The sequence below is a fragment of the Microtus pennsylvanicus genome, chromosome 11, assembly GCF_037038515.1.
Source record: "Microtus pennsylvanicus isolate mMicPen1 chromosome 11, mMicPen1.hap1, whole genome shotgun sequence".
NCBI classification, from domain to species: Eukaryota; Metazoa; Chordata; class Mammalia; order Rodentia; family Cricetidae; genus Microtus; species Microtus pennsylvanicus.
Genome location: NC_134589.1, coordinates 91,642,285 through 91,660,445, shown reverse-complemented (window position 1 = coordinate 91,660,445; position 18,161 = coordinate 91,642,285). Strand labels below are relative to the sequence as shown.

Sequence of the window (18,161 nt, the reverse complement as noted above, 5' to 3'; positions counted from 1 at the left end):
ATAGAAGAAAGAATAGAGCTGGGCAGTGGTGGCAAACACCTTTAATCCCAGCACTCGGAGACAAAGACAGGCCGATCTCTGAGTTTTGAGACCAACCTGGTCTACAGAGCGAGTTTGAGGACAGTCAGAATTACAAAGAAAATCCCTGTCTTGAAAAACAAACAAACAGAAAGGATGGAAGTGAAGAGAAGGAAAAAGATATTTATTCATCTGAGGCAAGCTACACCTCACAGAACTTAGAGCAGCTCTGGACCTCAGGCAGCCTTTGGTGCCCCCTCCAGCTCTCTTCTGTCCTGCCTGGTTCCCACAGTCGTCCAGCCCCAAAGAAATCACACAGAGGTCTACATCAATTATAAACTGACTAATTATAAACTGGCCTACTATCTCAGGCTTCTTATTAAGTGACAGGGTACAGACCATGGTCCCACAGCACTTCCCCCTTTTTTAAAAAAAGAACTCTGAATCGAATCTCCTTTGTTTAGCTTTTTATCCAGATCATTTTTCATAACATCTTGTAGCCAATATTCTAAACAAAGATAAATATCTATAATCCATTTTTTTGGGAATGGGGTCATAGTTTTCCAGGATACTTCCTGCTGACTGGGGACACTGATAATCTTATGGGGACCTAAAGAAAATTTAGAATTATGATCAAGTCCTGACTGGAGTATCCTGTGAGTCTTGATCATCTCAGGCAGCAATCTTTGAGCTTTTCTAAATATAGAACTCAGACATCTGGGCCATTCCTCCTATTGGAGATTTCTCAGGTGGTCTTCCTTGGTCAAGCTTGATTTTTCTTAATGCAGAATGAGCCCACAGTCCCCCATTTCCTGTGGAAACAAAAGCAAAACCTCTTCTCCAAAGTAACATATCTTTTTACTTAAATTTTAAAGTCAAAGCATTTTATATATTTATATATATTGAATTAATCCAGCAGCATTTATTTTTTAATATTTATTTATTTATTTATTATATTATGTGTATAGCATTCTTTCCACGTGTGCCTGCAAGCCAGAAGGGGGCGCCAGGTCTCATTACAGATGGTTGTGAGCCACCATGTGGTTGCTGGGAATTGAACTCAGGACCTCTGGAAGAGCAGTCAGTGCTCTTAACCTCTGAGCCACCTCTCCAGCCCTCCAGCAGCATTTATAATCAAATGTCTTTTAGCAGCTTTTGCTCCTTCCTCAGTCATCAAACAATTTAAAGATAACACAATAACATATAGTATCCAGACTCTGTGTATTTTTCATCTTTACGTGGCTTTATTTTAACCTCTACTTCTTTCATTTTTATTTTTAGTTTTTGGCTTTTTGAGACAAGGTTTCTCTGTGTATCTTTGGCTATCCTGGAACTCCCTATGTAGACCAGGATGTCCTTGAACTCACAGAGATCTGTCTGCCTCTGCCTCCCAAGAGTTGGGATTAAAGATGTGTGCTACCACACCCAACTACTCTTCTTTCTTTCTTTCTTTCTTTCTTTCTTTCTTTCTTTCTTCGAGACAGAGTTTCTCTGTAGCTTTAGAGGCTGTCCTAGAACTAGCTCTTGTAGGCCAGGCTGGCCTCAAACTCACAGAGATTCACCTACCTCTGCCTCCCAAGTGCTGGGATTAAAGGCATGTGCCACCACCACATGGCTTTCTTTTTTCTTTTAAATATTTTATCTTTTCTTTTTCTCCCAAGCCTACATATATTTTTAAACACTCAGTAAAACGTTTAGAGGTTTTCTTCATCTTTGAATCTATCTTTACTGTATATCTCTCTTTTTCTGACCACATGAGTCTTTAATTTGCTAAGCGATATGGCTAAGATTAAAGCCATGGCTTTGATGGCTAGATCCAGTCCATTCCTTAGCTTTTTGTTCTGAGAGTCTAGCCTCATGGCAGAATTATTGGCTGGAGCCATGTTTATTGCCACAACTCTATGGAATTTCAAAGTCCCTGCCACCACCAAAAAGTATGAAGTCAGCTTTTAATCAACACCATTTAAGTGTCTCATGGCAGGACCTCTTTTTTTTAAATGATTTTATTTATTATGTATACAACAGTCTGCCTCCCTGTATGCCTGCAGGCCAGAAGAGGGCACCAGACCCCATTACAGATGGTTTTGAGCCACCATGTGGTTGCTGGGAATTGAACTCAGGACCTCTGGAAGAACAGTCAGTGCTCTTAACCGCTGAGCCATCTCTCCAGCTCATGGCAGGACCTCTTAAAAGAACTGCAAGGTTTTGTAGCTAAAGCTGATTCAGGAAGCCTCTCTTAAATGAGAGTGCTAGCAAGCAGAGCCCACCCAAGAAAGTGCTGATATCAAGAAGCCATGCTTAACTCTATTCTTTCCTATCTAGAATAACATCCCAAGCTCTCTCAAGCTTTTAAGTGAATTTGGTCAGCCCCATGTTGGGCGCCATTTGTTGACCAAATTTTCTGTTCCACCTGGTCCTGCCAGGTTAGGCAACCATTCAGTCACAAAGAAATCACACAGAGGTCTACATTAATTATTAACTGATTGGCCTAGTATCTGAGGCTTCTTATTAACTCTTATAACTTATGTTAACCCATAATTCTTGTCTGTGTTAGCCACATGGCTTGGTATCTTTTTCCGTGAGGCAGTCACATCTTGCTTGCTCTGTGTCTGGCTTCCTCTCTGTCTGGGTGATGACTGCAGACTGAAACTTCCCTCTTCCCAGAATTCTCACTGCCCTGCCTCTACTTCCTGCCTGGTCACCCTGCCTCTACTTCCTGCCTGGATACTGGTCAATCAGTATTTACTTAAAATACAAGTAACAGGGTGCAGGCCATTATCCCACAGCACCTCTAGGTGCTACTCTCACCTCTGGGATCCTTTACTGTCCCCAGTGGTATGGATTCCTTGCCTTGCATCTCAGGTCTTCCTCAGCTGAAGCTTGCTGGGCTGGAACACAGCTTTTTTTTTTTTTTTTTGTTTTTCGAGACAGGGTTTCTCTGTGGTTTTGGAGCCTGTCCTGGAACTAGCTCTTGTAGACCAGGCTGGTCTCGAACTCACAGAGATCCGCCTGTCTCTGCCTCCCGAGTGCTGGGATTAAAGGCGTGCGCCACCACCGCCCGGCTGGAACACAGCTTTTATAGTCTCCTCAGGCTAAAACGACAATGCAGAGGCCCAATGCATGATGACACCAGCCTTGCAGGCCAGGAACATCAGCATCCCAGCTGTGACCATTGCCCTCCAGGATTTACTACTCTGGAATTCCCCTTTGCCATCATGGTGGGAACCTTCTGCACCTCTGGTTAGGCTGTTTTCTATAGCCTTCCTCTTCTGCTTACTTATTCCTTTTCGTTCCTTTGGTTGGAGACTGTCTTTCCTCAATAGTTCCAAGTTCAATGGCTTTCAAGAATAGCATGTAGAGGGTGGGGTAAAGGTGTGGGGAGCTTCATGCATGAAACAATCTCATACGTGCCTGAGAGAGTGGTGTTGTTGCTTCTCATTTCCCAGCATCCTCCTCTCTGTTCCATTAAGAACTCCTGCTCCAACGGCCAATCAGGGATGCCTGCCTTGGACTTGTCCACACCAATAGGGTGGACTAGTGCTCCTCTAAGCTGGGATTCCCTGAGGAGAGTCCAGGCAGCAGCATATTCCCAACTGGGGGTGGGGCAATCATCTCAGAGTCCTGAGCTTGAGATAGGCAGTGTCACTGTGTCCCAGGATCCCCCACCATGACCACCCACCATATCCCCAAGTCTAGGCTGGATTCCTGTCACTTGCTCTGAAAGGGAGTCACATGACTTCAGAACTGCTAGGCAAGGCCAGACATTGTACAGCCTTTCTTTTGGGGGTGCTTCTGCTACCACTGTTATGAAATCACATTTTCTTGGTCAGGTGTGGTGGTGCACATTTGTAACCTTGGTACTCGAGAAGTTGAGGTGGGGGCTGCCATGAGTTTGAGGCCAGTCTGGGCTACACAATGAGTACCAAGTCGGGACTACATAGTAAGATATTGTCAGTTGTGTGGTGCGCACCTTTAAGCCCAGCACCCAGGAAGCTGAGACAGGCGGATCCCTGTGAGTTCTAGGCCAGCCTGGTTCTACAGAGAGTTCCAGTTTCTACACAGAGAAATCCTGTCTTGAAAAAGCAAAAAACATTTGTTTCAAAATCAGAGAAAGAGAGGGAAAAAGAAGAAAAGGAAGAAATGGAAGTGGAAAATAGGTAAGAAAGAGATAGTGGAGGAAGGAAGGAAGGAAGGAAGGAAGGAAGGAAGGAAGGAAGGGACAAAGGAAGGAAGGAAGGAAGGAAGGAAGGGACGAAGGAAGGGACGAAGGAAGGGACGAAGGAAGGAAGGGACGAAGGAAGGAAGGGACAAAGGAAGGAAGGAAGGAAGGGACGAAGGAAGGAAGGGACGAAGGAAGGAAGGAAGGAAGGAAGGAAGGAAGGAAGGAAGGAAGGGACGAAGGAAGGGACGAAGGAAGGGACGAAGGAAGGAAGGAACGAAGGGACGAAGGAAGGAAGGAACAAAGGGACGAAGGAACGAAGGAAGGAAGGAAGGGACGAAGGAAGGAAGGAAGGAAGGAAGGGACGAAGGAACGAAGGAAGGAAGGAAGGGACGAAGGAAGGAAGGAAGGGACGAAGGAAGGAAGGAAGGGACGAAGGAAGGAAGGAAGGAAGGAAGGAAGGAAGGGACGAAGGAAGGAAGGGATGAAGGAAGGAAGGGACGAAGGAATGAAGGGACGAAGGAACGAAGGAACGAAGAAACGAAGGAACGAAGGAAGGAAGGAAGGGACGAAGGAAGGAAGGAAGGAAGGGACGAAGGAACGAAGGAAGGGACGAAGGAACGAAGGAAGGGACGAAGGAACGAAGGAAGGGACGAAGGAAGGAAGGAAGGAAGGGACGAAGGAAGGAAGGAAGGAAGGAAGGAAGGAAGGAAGGAAGGAAGGAAGGAAGGAAGGAAGGAAGGAAGGAAGGAAGGAAGGGACGAAGGAAGGAATGAAGGAAAGGGCTGGAGAAATGGCTCGGCACTTAAGAGTACTTGTTGCCTTTTCAAAGGACCCAAGTTTGGTTCCCAGCACCCACATCTGATGTAACTGCCTGTAACTCCAGTTCCAGGAAATCCAACTCCCTCTTTTAGCCTGAGCACTTGCCCACGTGTGACACACACACAGACACACATATAAAATAAAAATAAATCTAATCTTTTTATGGTTGTACTTTTTGTAATTCTGTTTTTCTTCCTTCCTTTTTCTTTTTTCTTTCTTTCCCTCCTTTTTGACTTTTTGTTGAAGGTATGGTCTCTCTAGTCTTTCTATGTAGCCCTGGCTGTCCTGAAACTTGCTCTGTAGTCCAGGCCGGCCTCGAACTCACAGAGATCCACCTGCCTCTGCCCTGCAAATGCTGGGATTAAAGATGTGCTCTTCCACACCAAGTTTTGTTTTGTTTTGGAGATAGGGTTACAGGTACCCATGGCTGGCCTTCAGCTCCGTGCGTAAATTAGAGTTACCGTGAATGTTCAATCCTCCTGCTTCTATCTCCCAAGTGCTGGGATTCCAGGCTTGCACCATCACACCTGATCTACTCCAGGGCTTTATGCATGCTCCTCAAAGACTCTACCAACCAGCCACGCTCCCAGCTGTTTGCTTCTCATTTCCCTTGTATCATGAGTATTTGTGTTTATTCACTCTTCATAGAAATGGCATTTTTATAAATCTGATTCAGAGAGTGTACTTACTTTTTAAGATTTATTTTGTGTATATAAGTGCTCTATCGACTTTATTCCAGATAAGGACATCAGATCCCAGAGTAGATGGTTGTGAGCCACCATGTGGTTGCTGGAAATTGAATTTAGGACCTCTGGAAGAGCAGCCAATGCTCTTAACTGCTGAGCCACTTCTCCAATACCCCAGAGGTTGTATTTAAAACAAAACAACTTTGTTTTGTTTTGTCTGAATCGGGGAAGGTCTCACTATGTAGCCCCCCAAAATCTTGGTTTTCTGATTCTTTTGCTTCAGCCTCCTGATTGCTAGAATTACAGGCAGGTTTAGTTTTGCAGATGTACTATCTTCTGTCAAAATATATTTTCATAGCCTGGGATACAGAGTGAGTTCCAGGCTAGTTTGAACACTATAACATAACCCTTTCTCAACATAAACAGCAGTTCCCCAAGGCCGGGCCCTGCTCACCCTCTGACCCACTTCCCTGCAGCCTTGCCTAGTAGGCATCTTCCAGGCTTTGCTAGCCTGCAGGTGACAGCTGAGGGCTTTGATTTGCATTACCTTAATTACTAAGGCGAACATTTCCCAGCACCTGCGTTAGCCAAATTAGCTTCCGCGCCCGTCACCTTGTCTATGTCCTGTACCTTCTACCTTCCAGACTCAGTGGGCTTTGTTTTCTGACTCGTTTCTCCTAGCGCTTTGAATAACAATGGAGTCATTACCCATATTTCCTATGTGGGCCGTAGCTCTTTTCTTTTGGGATAGCTACCTTGACTTCTGACCTCAGAAGATGCCCTGGAGGACCAGTGAGCTGGCTCAGCAGGAAAGGGGGTTTTCTGCCAAGCCTGTGGCCCTAGTTCTGTCCCTGGAATCCATATGGTGGAAGGAGCGAGCTGACTGCTGCAAGTTGTCCTGTGGCTGCCTCCTCCCCCACCCTCAACACGTGAACACACACCCTTCCTTCTTGAACACACATTAAATTAATAAATGTAATGATTTTTTTTTTAAAAAGTCAAAATGCCCCCAAAAAGCTCTTAATATTAGGAGAGACTTGATTGGACTCCTTCACCTCCTCTGTATGGGGAAGTGTGTAGAAGACATTCGGCTTTTTGCTGTTGCCCATGGTCACCGGCTATGCGCTCTTAGCCTCTGGTCCAGGACAGTCCAGCCCAAGGCTGCTCAGGTGTAGCTGGGTATTGGCTCACGCTCATTTCTGTTGTTGCTCTTTTCTTTTTTTTTCTTTTTTTTTTTTTTTTTTTTTTTTTTGGTTTTTCGAGACAGGGTTTCTCTGTGGCTTTGGAGCCTGTCCTGGAACTAGCTCTGTAGACCAGGCTGGTCTCGAACTCACAGAGATCCGCCTACCTCTGCCTCCCGAGTGCTGGGATTAAAGGCGTGCGCCACCATCGCCCGGCTTGTTGTTGCTCTTTTCACTTCACGGCAGAGTTGTGTGGAAGCAATTGCATTTAGAAGAGAGAAGAGGGAGAAGAGAAACTAGAAGCGCTCCAAGGGGAAGCCCTTAGCTTCAAAAGGTCAAAGATGGCCTCAGAAGTAAGGTGGATTGATCGCTGTCTGTCTGTCTGATGTGAGGCCATGCAGTCGTTGTGAAACACTTAACACAACTTACGATTAGAACCTTTCCCTCAATTTAAGGGTCTTCCTGACATGTCCATGGTGCAGGGTGAGCCCTTTCTTCTCCTGTGCACCCCGTTCCTAAAACTCTTTGGCATCTGTGTGCCTCTCATTTAATCCTTTCAGGAGCAAACACTGGAAAGAACGAACAAATCAATATTGACACATGACTTTAATCCTAGCACTAGGGAGGCAGAAGCAGTGGAACTCCATGAGTTCTAGGCTAACCTGGTCTACCCAGTGAGTTCCAGCCTAGCCTGTCTCAAAAACAAAACAAATAAAAACAAACAAACAAGGAATGAATGAACAAACGAACAAACGGATGTGAGTCCAGAGTCCTTTCTTCTCACAGCTTGGTCTTTTAGTATCAGAGGAGCCCCATGCCTGAGCACCCACCCGGGGACTGCGGGGACATGGTTGTATAGGAGTTGTAGAGAAGGTGGCAGCCTCTGGGGAAGTCCTGCATGTGGATTCTGCCACCTCCAGGGAACAGGGGCCCTGGAAGAGCAGACACTTGTGGCTTAGGGACAGGCACAGCGGAAGGGACCGCGCAGGAGTGGCGACAGCCACCAGAGGGCAGCACCGCACAGCAAGCCCCGCAGACCGAGACCACAGCACTCTGTGACCCTGTGCTACCCTTTTGATCCTTGGACCGACCGCCCCTGGCTCTCACCAAAGGGTGAATCGCTGCACACCCTCCTCACCAGCGGGGAAATTGAGGCGGGGCTCCTCCTCTCCCCCCCCCCCCCCCCACCGCTGTCCTGCTCCGTTCTCTGGCCTGGCGGGATCTGCTGTGAGACGTCCAGAATCTAGTCCTGCACCCAGTCTGTGGTCTAGAGGGAGTGGCCTCCTGAACCTCGAGTCCAGCTAGGTCTGCTGTCAGTCTCGTGCCCCAAATAACTTCCTCCCAGGGACACTTCCGCCACGGCAGCACGTCCCGGCGCCCGGCGGACGCACCCTGGGCAGGAACCGGACAGCCATCCTGCCAGTCACTATGCCGCCTTCCCAGAAGTGCTCTTGTCACGCCCTGAAGGTGCACCTCCAGACTTGGGGGATGGGGGGATCCTATGCCCTGAGCCAATCCGCAGATGGGTGTGCTGATCCAGGAGCGTGGGTGGGGTGCGCAGGGGCTCAGTCGAGGTCCTCCTTTCTTAGTTGAACTAGCAACCTAGCAACCTGACCTTGGTCCTTCAATGTCAATGTTTATTACCCAACAGTGTAAACCCCAACCACCTTAGGTCACTGATGTCAGATAAAAAGTAGGTGCTCAACAGATATCAAATGAATGAATAAATGAATGAATGAAATGGAAGGCCTCTGGATGGAGTAGACTTTGTCAGCTTAAGTGGGCCCTACGGTCATTTGAGGGGGCAGCTAATAGTGGGGCCTTTCGGTCAGCTCGTGTAGGAGAGGGATATCTTGCTACCAGAATCCTGAAGTGTCCAGAGTAAGGGGTCTGGCCCCTGGGGTTCAGGGCCGGGTCATGGAGTTGGTGTTCTGGGCACCTCCTTCCTCCTGGAGAGGCACTGGGCAGGCAGGGCTGACAGGTTGGGTTGCATAGCCGAGCTGACACTCATCTCCAGCATAAAACCTCACTTCATGGAGCCTGCACCTCCGTAGCACTAGGGAGAGCTCCCGCCACCGCTGACCAGGGCTCTACCAACCACCGAGCCAGAGAACATGAGGCAGCCCCACATCCCTGCCCTGCTGCTGCTGCCACTGCTGCTGAGATCTGGTGAGTTGCATCCAAGGGCAGGCAGTCCCCCAGCCACAGCTCTGGAAGGCCCCTCTGTGCTGCTCTGAGCACCAACTGAGCGCCCCCCCTCCCCCCCCCCCCGACTCCTGGGCCTGCCTGAGTCTAAAAGAAACCTCCTTGTCTCAGTGATGGGCTTCCCAGAGAATATACTCCGGTTCCAGATATTCCACCTGGGGGACCTGGCTGGGGGCCTGTGGGAAGGCGTGACGGAGCATGTGACCATGTCCCCTCAGGGCCTCTCAAGGACCCCCAAGGCAGTGGTTTGGCAGAGCCACACCCTCATCTTCCTGGGGCTCATAGTGTGCCATGCTCTGATTTGGGGGCTCCCCTAGAGGCCTATCTTCCCGTTCTACAAAGGAAGAGACAAAGCCTCCATGCCTCTAGGACTTGAACCCAAGCCTGCGGGCTTTCACATCCCTGGCTTTATGTGAACTGGGGTTGCCACCTGAGCCAGGGAGCCTTCAGCGTCTGAGGCTCAGCAGAGAGCTGGGGACAAGGGCTGCAGGCTGCAGAGGGGCCCAGCCTATAGAGGCAAAAGCGGTGCCCTACCCATCCTGAGCAGGGGTCAGCAAGTTCTAGCCAGGTGCTCCGCCTGGCAGGTCCTTCCCTGTGGGCTGGGCTTCTCTCTACCAGGGAAACTCTCCCACATTCCTGGGCCAGATGGGCCAGCCTAGCAGCTGCCACACTTCCCTGTCCTCAGTTCACCTCCCTGGGACAGACCAAGTCACCTCAAATCATGCTTCAGCCCGGGCTCAAGAGATAGGAAGACATTGGTGGGCTTCTCTGCAGTGATGCCCTCCCTCCCCAATGTCACCGAACGTTTCTGTCCATGGTCTCTAGCAGCAAGGACAATGGCACTGAAAGCCCACTTCCACTGGGTGTGACATGTTAGCAGCTCCCGTGGGTGGATCAATCGAGGTCATTGCTAAAGTAGAAACGGCGGTCTGCCTTTGGCTCACAAACAGCTGCAACCAAGGCTGGACCCCTGAGTGACTTGCTCACGTCAGCCCAGGGTGACCAGCTCCCCAGTAGTCCTCTGACTGGTCCTGCCTAGTTTCTTAGACCTCAGTCACTCTGTATCAGCTTCAGGGACCTGGAGCCCAGGGGGGCATAGACTAACACCTTGGCTGAACCCCTACCACTGACAGGAGGGTTCTCTATCCCTGCACAGTTTCTGTGCTCGGGTCACTAGAGGTAAGTTCTGCCTCCATAGAGCTCCAGGGCGATCAGATGCCCTGGTGAAGGGCAGAGAGCTCAGAGGGGCAGTGGGGGTTCCAAGACACACAAGTGGGGGCAGCTTCCGTTGGAATCGACCCTTGAGTGGACCTCAGTCTGCACTAGGACTGTGGAGACGGGGAGCCTCAGCCTGCAAGGACTAAGCTGTGGCAGAGACAGGGCGTTACAGGTCAGGAGACTGGCAGGAGGGAAAATGCACAGAAGGTTCTGGCGAGCTCCTTGCTGGACGAGATGGGAGAGTTTTGCAGTGCGTGTGTCCTTGAGGACAGAGGGCAGCGAGGCTAGGCAGCATTGCAAGCTGACTCTTCAGGCCTGGAGAGCAGGTCCAGCAGAATTCTAACAAGTGTTTATGTGTGTTGTGTGTGTGTGGGGGGGGTGTCTCTGGTCACATTTGCGTTTTATTTTTTATTTATTTATTTATTTATTTTGGTTTTTTAAGACAAGGTTTCTCTGTGTAGAACTCTCTATAGACCAGGCTGGCTTCAAACTCACAGAGACCTGCCTGCCACTGCCTCTTAAGTGCTGGGATTAAAGGCGTGCGCCACCACCGCCTGGCTTTATTATTTTATTTGTATGTATTGCTTTGTCTCTCTTTCTGGCTCTCCGTCTGTCTGTCTGTCTGTCTGTCTCTCTGTGTGTGTGTGTGTGTATGTGTGTGTGTGTGTTAAGTGTAGGCAGTTATCTCTGGAGACCAGAAGGGGTTGTTGGATACCCTGGGTATTGGGAACTGAACTGGAATCCTCTATAAAAGCAGCAAATGTTCTTATCCAATGAGACGTCCCCCCAGTCTCCAGCCTTTTGTTTATTTATTTATTTAATATAGTTTTTATTTTACTTGTATGAATGTTTTATTTGCATGTATGCATGTGCACGTAATGCCAAGGGAGGCCAGAAAAGTTGAATTCACTGGAACTGGAATTCCAGGCTGGGAACTGAACCAGGTCCTCTGCAAGAACACCAAGTGCTCCCAGCCACTGAGCCATTTTATTTGAAACAACACAGAGAGCCTCAACTGACCAGGTCGTCATTGTACAGTTCAGTGGCCTTAGACTCCATGCAATCCTCCTGCCTCAGCCTCTTGTGTGGGACATGCCGGGAAAACAGCTATGAGCCACTACACCTTATGCATTTGCACCTTGTGAAAACAGCTTGCAGGTCAGAAGTCCTGAGCACAGTCTGTTTCCTGTGAGCATCGCAGGCGCCCCTGTGAGAAGAACCTGGTCCTGTCCTGAGCAGTAACTACCTCCTGTCCCCCTGTGTCCTGGTTACATTTCTGGCACTGTGATAAAATATTAAGACAAAAAGTAGCTCAGGGGAGACGGGGCTTATTTTAGCTCACTACTGCAGGTGACAATCCATCATTTCAGGGCAATGGGAACTTGAAATGGCTGATCACATCCAGAGCCAAGAGTAGGAGGAATGGATGGATGCATACTCCTTGTATGTAGCTTAGTTTCTTCACTCTTAATCAGTTCAGGACTAACCTACCCCCGTGCCTAGGGAATGGTGCCGCCCACCGTGGGCTGGGGCTTCACACATCAATTAATTAAGACAATTCCCACGATGTATCCACATGCCAGCCTAAGTAGATTATTGAGACTGTTTCCAGGTGATTCCAGCTTATATCATGCTAACCACACACACAGCCAACAGACAGCTGCACCCTTCCCCATTGTCAAGGCCACACTCTGGATTTTGTCCCCCAGTAGCACTGAGAATCGCACAACTGGGAGCTACACAAGGAAAAGCCCTGTGACATCCTTAAGGGCTCTGGGCACCGCTGGCCATGTGTAGCTCAGCCTGGCCATTTGCTGTCCCTGCGACATTTAGCATCCTGAAGTGGGGTTCCTTTTCATCCTTTCCTCTGGGCTCAGTTGTTGGGGCTTAGAAAACAAGGTGGCCATCAAGGTGGAGACCCCACCCAGTTCTGACAGACCTGCCCACAGGAGCAGCAACCAGGAGAGTAAGCTAAAAGTCGGGTTGCCTGGGCTTGAACCCGACTCTGAAATGGAGCCAATGGGGATTGGGTGAAAAGCTGAGCAGTACGTAGGTGTGGGTGCTGGAGCCCTCAGACCTGCCCTATCCTCCCTGTTTGTCCTCTCACTTTGATGGTGGTACAGTAGAGGGTCATGGTTAGCAAGAGGGCTCAGTCCTCGGGAATATAGAGTATTGGGAGGTTGCCCCCTGATCTTTGCCAGGCCAGCTCAACCCCCTTGAGAGCAGAGAATGGTCATGAGTGTCTGGACTTCAGTTGGACTTGGGGAGAAGTTGAAGGAGACCTGCTCATTCTGAAAGACTACAAGGAGGGCCCTGATGTATCCATGTGTGGACGCGGCCTCCAGGGTTTCCTGCCATCCGGAGCTGAGGCACTAGTGGGTGAAGAGGGGGAGGGAGACCCCACGGCTCTAGAATTTGAGGTCCATGCACTGTTCCCATTCCATACTGCAAGGCAAGAACAGGGGTGCGGGGTGGAGGAAGGGATCCCTGTGTGGACCAGGAGAGTGGAGGCCTGGACCAAGCAGGGAAGTCAACCCATTCGGCCATAGTGCTAGCTTTCCTGGTTGTCCTCCCTGTCCTCAGAGGCCAGGGACTCTCTGATAAGGCAGAAGCAGGGAGGAACAGACCTTGGCTTGGCAAAGTTGCCTGATGACCCCCTTTTCCCCACTTCCAGGGACTGAAGGGATCAGAGCTCTGAGAGGTAAGAGGGGTCAACTGAGATGGAGGAGGGGCTGGACACAGAAGGAGAGGAGAGGAGGGGAGGGCGAGAGGGCAGGAGAGAAGGAGGGAGAGAGGGAGGAAGGAGGGAGGGAGGGCAGAAAAGCCAGACGAAAGTGGCTGAGCAGAACTCCAAGAGGCAGTGGAAGAAGAAATCTCCCATAAGATCAACAAAACAAGACATGGTGGAAATACCAGGATGGGGACACCTTATCTGCTGTACCATGACTGTACCTCTGTCCCATCAGCCTGTAGAAGACGTGATATGTGACCATCCTTCAGGGACCCATGCGTCCAGCTCTGGGATGGGAATTTTCCATGTCATTTCAACCTTTCTGACCCCAAGTTGGGTCTTGTCACCTTGCCATAAGTGAGAAGACCAAGGTCCATGGGAAGGCAGAACCAGAAAAGATCAGGCTGAATCAAAAGCCAGCTGTACTGGGGCCTCTTCTCTGCTAATGTTCTGAGTGGCTCACTGACAAAGTGAGAGCTGGTGTGTGGGTTGGGGATGGGGTTGAAGCCATGGCAGGCCCTTCCCTCAGAGAGCGCTTCCATGTTCCCCCAGCCTGCGGGCACCCAAGGATGTTCAACCGGATGGTTGGTGGGGAGGACGCCTTAGAAGGCGAGTGGCCCTGGCAGGTCAGCATCCAGCGCAATGGGACCCACTTCTGTGGGGGCAGTCTCATCGCACCAACGTGGGTCCTCACCGCTGCACACTGCTTCTCCAAGTAAGTGACCCCGGCCTTTTCGGCCTCTCACCAATGGCAGGGACAAGACAGGCTGCACATAACTGTTCAGTGCCACAGACAGTGCTGGCATTAGCCTCCCACCCCCATCCCCCACCCCAGCCTTGTTCAATAACATCCAGGCTTCAAAAATTTTCCTTTAGGGACCTGCAGAGAAACCCAGTGGTTATGAGCATTGACTACTCTTGTGGAGGAGCAAGGTTCAACTCCTCACACCCACATAGTGGCTCACAACTGTCTACACTTCAGGTTCCAGGAGAGCCAATATCCTCTTCTGGCTTCAGCAGGCTCCAGGCATGCACACGGTGCATTGACACACATGCAGGCAAAACATCCATACACATAATATTAAACATTTTTCCTTAGGCCCAGCTCTAGGTCTTGAAGCTGCAACCACTGCCGCAGCCCCTGCTCGACCAGCTGCTCTGCCAGTGCCACCTGGGGTCCTGTCCCTACAAATGCAACAGGCACACCCGACACACCACACACCTCCCTAGTCCCATGTTCCCTGACCTCAAATCCAGAACTCTCTCTCTGGACCTTGGGTATCAGCTAAGCCCAGGATTTGGAAGAGACTGTCCCTCTTCCTCACCCTAAGCTCACCTAAGAGGACTCCCAGCTCGAACATCCGTGTGAAACAGCCCTAGAATCTCAGGCTCCCCAAATCTCAGGACCTCCTTCTTCATACATCTGCAATCCCCCTTTCCTTTATTACTGTGTGCTGGGGGCGCTTGCGTCATGATGGGCACGAGGACGTCAAACTTTCAGACTTCCCCTTTCACTATGGGTTTTGCTGATAGAACTCACCTTTTAGACTTGTGTAGAAAGCACTGTCACCTGCCGAGCGAGCCTGCCTGCCTCTGCGATTATTTCAAAAATCCCATGCTTCTCTTAGAAACTCAGGCTCCGAGGTGGCCGAGCTGGGGATCCAGAGGCAGGGCTCCAAAGGGATGTGTGTACTAGAACAGGCTTTTCAGGTAGTCTGTGCTCCCATCTTATGAATGAGGAAACTGAGGACAGAAAACTTGTTAGGTCACTTAGCCAAGGTCACCCGGTAGCCAGGGAGAACTGGGAATTAAAGGTGGGTGATCGTCAGTTTCTACAGTCTTTAACATGGAGATGACATGGTTGGGAATGCAGAGAGGTGTCAGATACTGCAGCAGACCAGAAAAACATGCCCCTGTAGGGAGGAGGGTACTCACAAGTCTGCTCTTTCCATCAGCACTTCAGACATATCCATATACCAAGTCCTGCTGGGGGCTCTGCAGCTGCAGCAGCCAGGGCCACATGCCATGTACGTCCGCGTGAAGCGGGTGGAAAGCAACCCCCAATACCAAGGCATGGCCTCCAGTGCCGACGTGGCTCTGGTGGAGCTGCAGGTACCTGTGACTTTCACCAATTACATCCTTCCTGTGTGTCTGCCGGACCCCTCCATCGTCTTTGAGCCGGGCATGAAGTGCTGGGTCACTGGCTGGGGCAGCCCCAGTGAACAAGGTGAGGGGACCGAGGCCGGGGAGGAAAGGGGATGTGGCTGAAGAAAGGTCAGGACAGCTGGGCAGTTGTGACACATAATCCCAGCACTCGGGAGGCAGAGGCAGGGGGATCTCTGTGAGTTCGAGGTCAGTCTGGTCTACAAAGTGAGTTCCAGGACAGCCTTCCTGTTGATGCTGGTGTACGCGGTCTCTGCTCACATGGTAGGGCGAGGCTAAATGGAGCAGGTGCTGCAGGACGAGCTGCTGTGCACGTGGGAGAGGGAAGGGGAGACAAGCAAGGCTGGTGCTGACGAGGGAAGAAGCGGTCCATGAAGTTCTGAGGAGACCCAGGGAGGGATAGAGCCAGCTGTGGTTCCTGAGAGCCCAGAACCTCAGGACTGTCCCCAAGCTGCAGGCTTCCTTTCCTTCCCAGACCGACTGCCCAACCCACGGATCCTGCAGAAACTTGCTGTGCCTATTATTGACACGCCCAGGTGCAACCTGCTGTACAGCAGAGATGCGGAGTCTGACTTCCAGCTCAAAACCATCAAGGATGACATGCTGTGCGCAGGCTTTGCAGAGGGCAAGAAGGACGCCTGTAAGGTAGGGTGGGAGGGCAAGCCACTGGAGCAGGGGCACTCAACCATCCGACCACTTTAATACGGTTCCTCATGTCGTGGTGACCCCACCACAAATTCTCCATTGCTCCTTAATAGCTGTAATTATGCTAGCAATGAATAGTAGTGTAAATATCTGAAGTGCAGATGGTCTTAGGCGACCCCTGTGGAAGGGTTGTTGGACCCCCAAAGGGGTCGCCACCCCACAGGCTGAGAACCACTGCAGCAGAGGGAGCTAAGCCCAGGCAAAGGGCAGGCTGTGGTTCCGGCAGCTGAGACGAGCGAGTCTTGGATCTGAAATGGGGCCCCAAAAGCTACGTTTTTAGCATATGCCACACTGGGTGTACGCCACGACAGGCAAGCTGGGGCATTACAGCAAGGGGAGGGTTTGCTGAAGAGAGGACCAACAGGAAGTCCTGGAAGGGGTTCTGTGATGAGCACATGAAGGCACCTTCGTGAGGCCAAGGTGGGTTCTGATTGGCCCTCTGCTTCCCCACAGGGTGACTCTGGAGGCCCCTTGGTGTGCTTTGTGGACCAGTCATGGGTGCAGGCTGGGGTGATCAGCTGGGGAGAAGGCTGTGCCCGCCGGAACCGCCCAGGTGTCTACATCCGTGTCACTTCCCATCACAAATGGATCCACCAAATCATTCCAGAACTGAAGTTTCAGGGCAGGGCCAGCAGTCAGCAGCAGCGAAGAGACCCTCGAGGTTGGCAGCACTTGGGGAACTCTGCCCCCTGCCTGGCTGCCCACGCAGTCATGCTGACTCTGGTGGTTATGCTCAGCATCCTCTGAGCTTGCCCAGGATGGCAGGGGGTGCCCTCTCCACTGGACATTCGTAAATACCCCCCCCCCCCCAATATGTTAGCTACTTTTATTTATGCTCACTTCCAGAAAAAAAAGTGTCACGGCCCATCCGGCCCATCCAGGAATCCCTGCACGGCCCCAGCTCTGATCTGGGAAGATTTAGAGGAGACCCCGGCAAGCACACCCAGGCTACAACGTTCCTGACCCAGTGTCCCCGTTTCCATCCCATGACTGTTCACCACCTTGAATAGCAATGGTTTTCCCGTTCCTCCACCGTGGACAGTTGACAGACACTGGTGGGACACAATGGGGGCACAGCCTCCTTCCCCAATCCCACTTCTCTATCACCATCACACAAATCTAAGGGCCACCTAGGACCTGTGCATTCTCCTAACACTCAAGAACAACCTTTACTTCATGTTCTTTCTTGATCTCTGAGAATCCTCTTCTACTGGTCCATCCACGTGCTCACACGGGCAAGCATGTCTCAGGTGGAGCAGGCACTGTTATGGACTGGATGGGTACCTTTTGTCCCAACACTGGGGAGGCAGAGGCATGGGGAGTTCTATGAACTTGAGGCCAGCCAAGGCTACATTGTGAGATCCTGTCTCAGAGAAGAAAATAAAACACGGAATGGATCACTTAGCACTTGCTATATACCAAACAAACACGAGGAATCTCCTAGGGCTCCACTCCCCACTGGCCACTGGCTCTGAGGATGGGCTGTTTGCTGAGTTCCTTCTCTAGACCATGTTGAATGTCTGGTCTAAGAATGGCTGGTTACTCTCCTACTCTAGAGAGGAAAGCTAGAGTCCAGACAAGGGTGCAGTGCAGACTGTGGGGATGCTGAGGACACCCCAAGAGCAAGCTCTGGGCCATCATGGTTGGGAAGTGCTGGCCTGAGTCTCACAGGCATGGAGACTAACCCCAGCATGACTGCGATCTACCTTGGGAGGCAGGGGTCTGCCCAAAGGTGCTGGGTGACTCTGTTCCCGCCCATGCATTCATACAGCTGCCACCTGGGCCCATGGGCACCAGCCAACCAGCACTTTGGCACAAGCCCAGGCATGGGCTCTGAAGAGTCCAGTAGCTGTGGACCTACTTCACGATGTCTCATAGTCTGCCTCTCCTGTCCCAACTGCTGTTTTCCCGCAATAAAAACTGCCCAAGCCATGCTCCAGGCCCCTCCAGGCCCCTTGTGACACCCTCACAGCTGGCAGGCTGTCTGAGGCTGAGACCAGATGCCCTGCCTTTCTAGTCTTCTGCTCAGACATGCCTTGTTCGAGGCTGTGAGGCAGGTCAGCATCAAGAGACCTCTCAGAGCACCGGTGTTAACACCCAGGCTACCTGAGCGATGTACCATATCTCAACTAGGGCAACAGAACAGTCCCTGTCTGAACCCTTGGGTCAGTGGGCCACCATCCTGGCTGTGTTGCTTGAATGATTAGGACACAGGATACGCAAGGGTGTGGCCATCAGAGACATCCCTGTTGACCGTGGGAAGCAAGCCCTCA

The 18,161-nt window shown here is 50.9% G+C and overlaps 1 protein-coding gene across 2 annotated transcripts; it reads left to right on the top strand.

Moving 5' to 3' along the window:
- Positions 1-8,980: 8,980 nt before the first annotated feature.
- On the top strand, positions 8,981-17,229 carry Prss27 (serine protease 27). 2 transcript variants are annotated; one of them, XM_075989692.1, is made up of 6 exons: positions 8,981-9,035; positions 12,964-12,990; positions 13,573-13,735; positions 14,976-15,247; positions 15,659-15,828; positions 16,342-16,678. In XM_075989692.1, the coding sequence occupies exons 1-6, from the start codon at positions 8,981-8,983 to the stop codon at positions 16,633-16,635; spliced, it is 981 nt and encodes a 326-aa protein (XP_075845807.1). In that variant the 3' UTR covers positions 16,636-16,678. The 2 variants fall into 2 exon arrangements, with proteins under 2 accessions (XP_075845807.1, XP_075845806.1); XM_075989691.1 differs by lacking the exons at positions 8,981-9,035; positions 12,964-12,990; positions 13,573-13,735 and adding an exon at positions 16,735-17,229 and having other exon boundaries at positions 15,006-15,247; positions 16,342-16,549.
- The last annotated feature ends 932 nt before the right edge of the window (positions 17,230-18,161 follow it).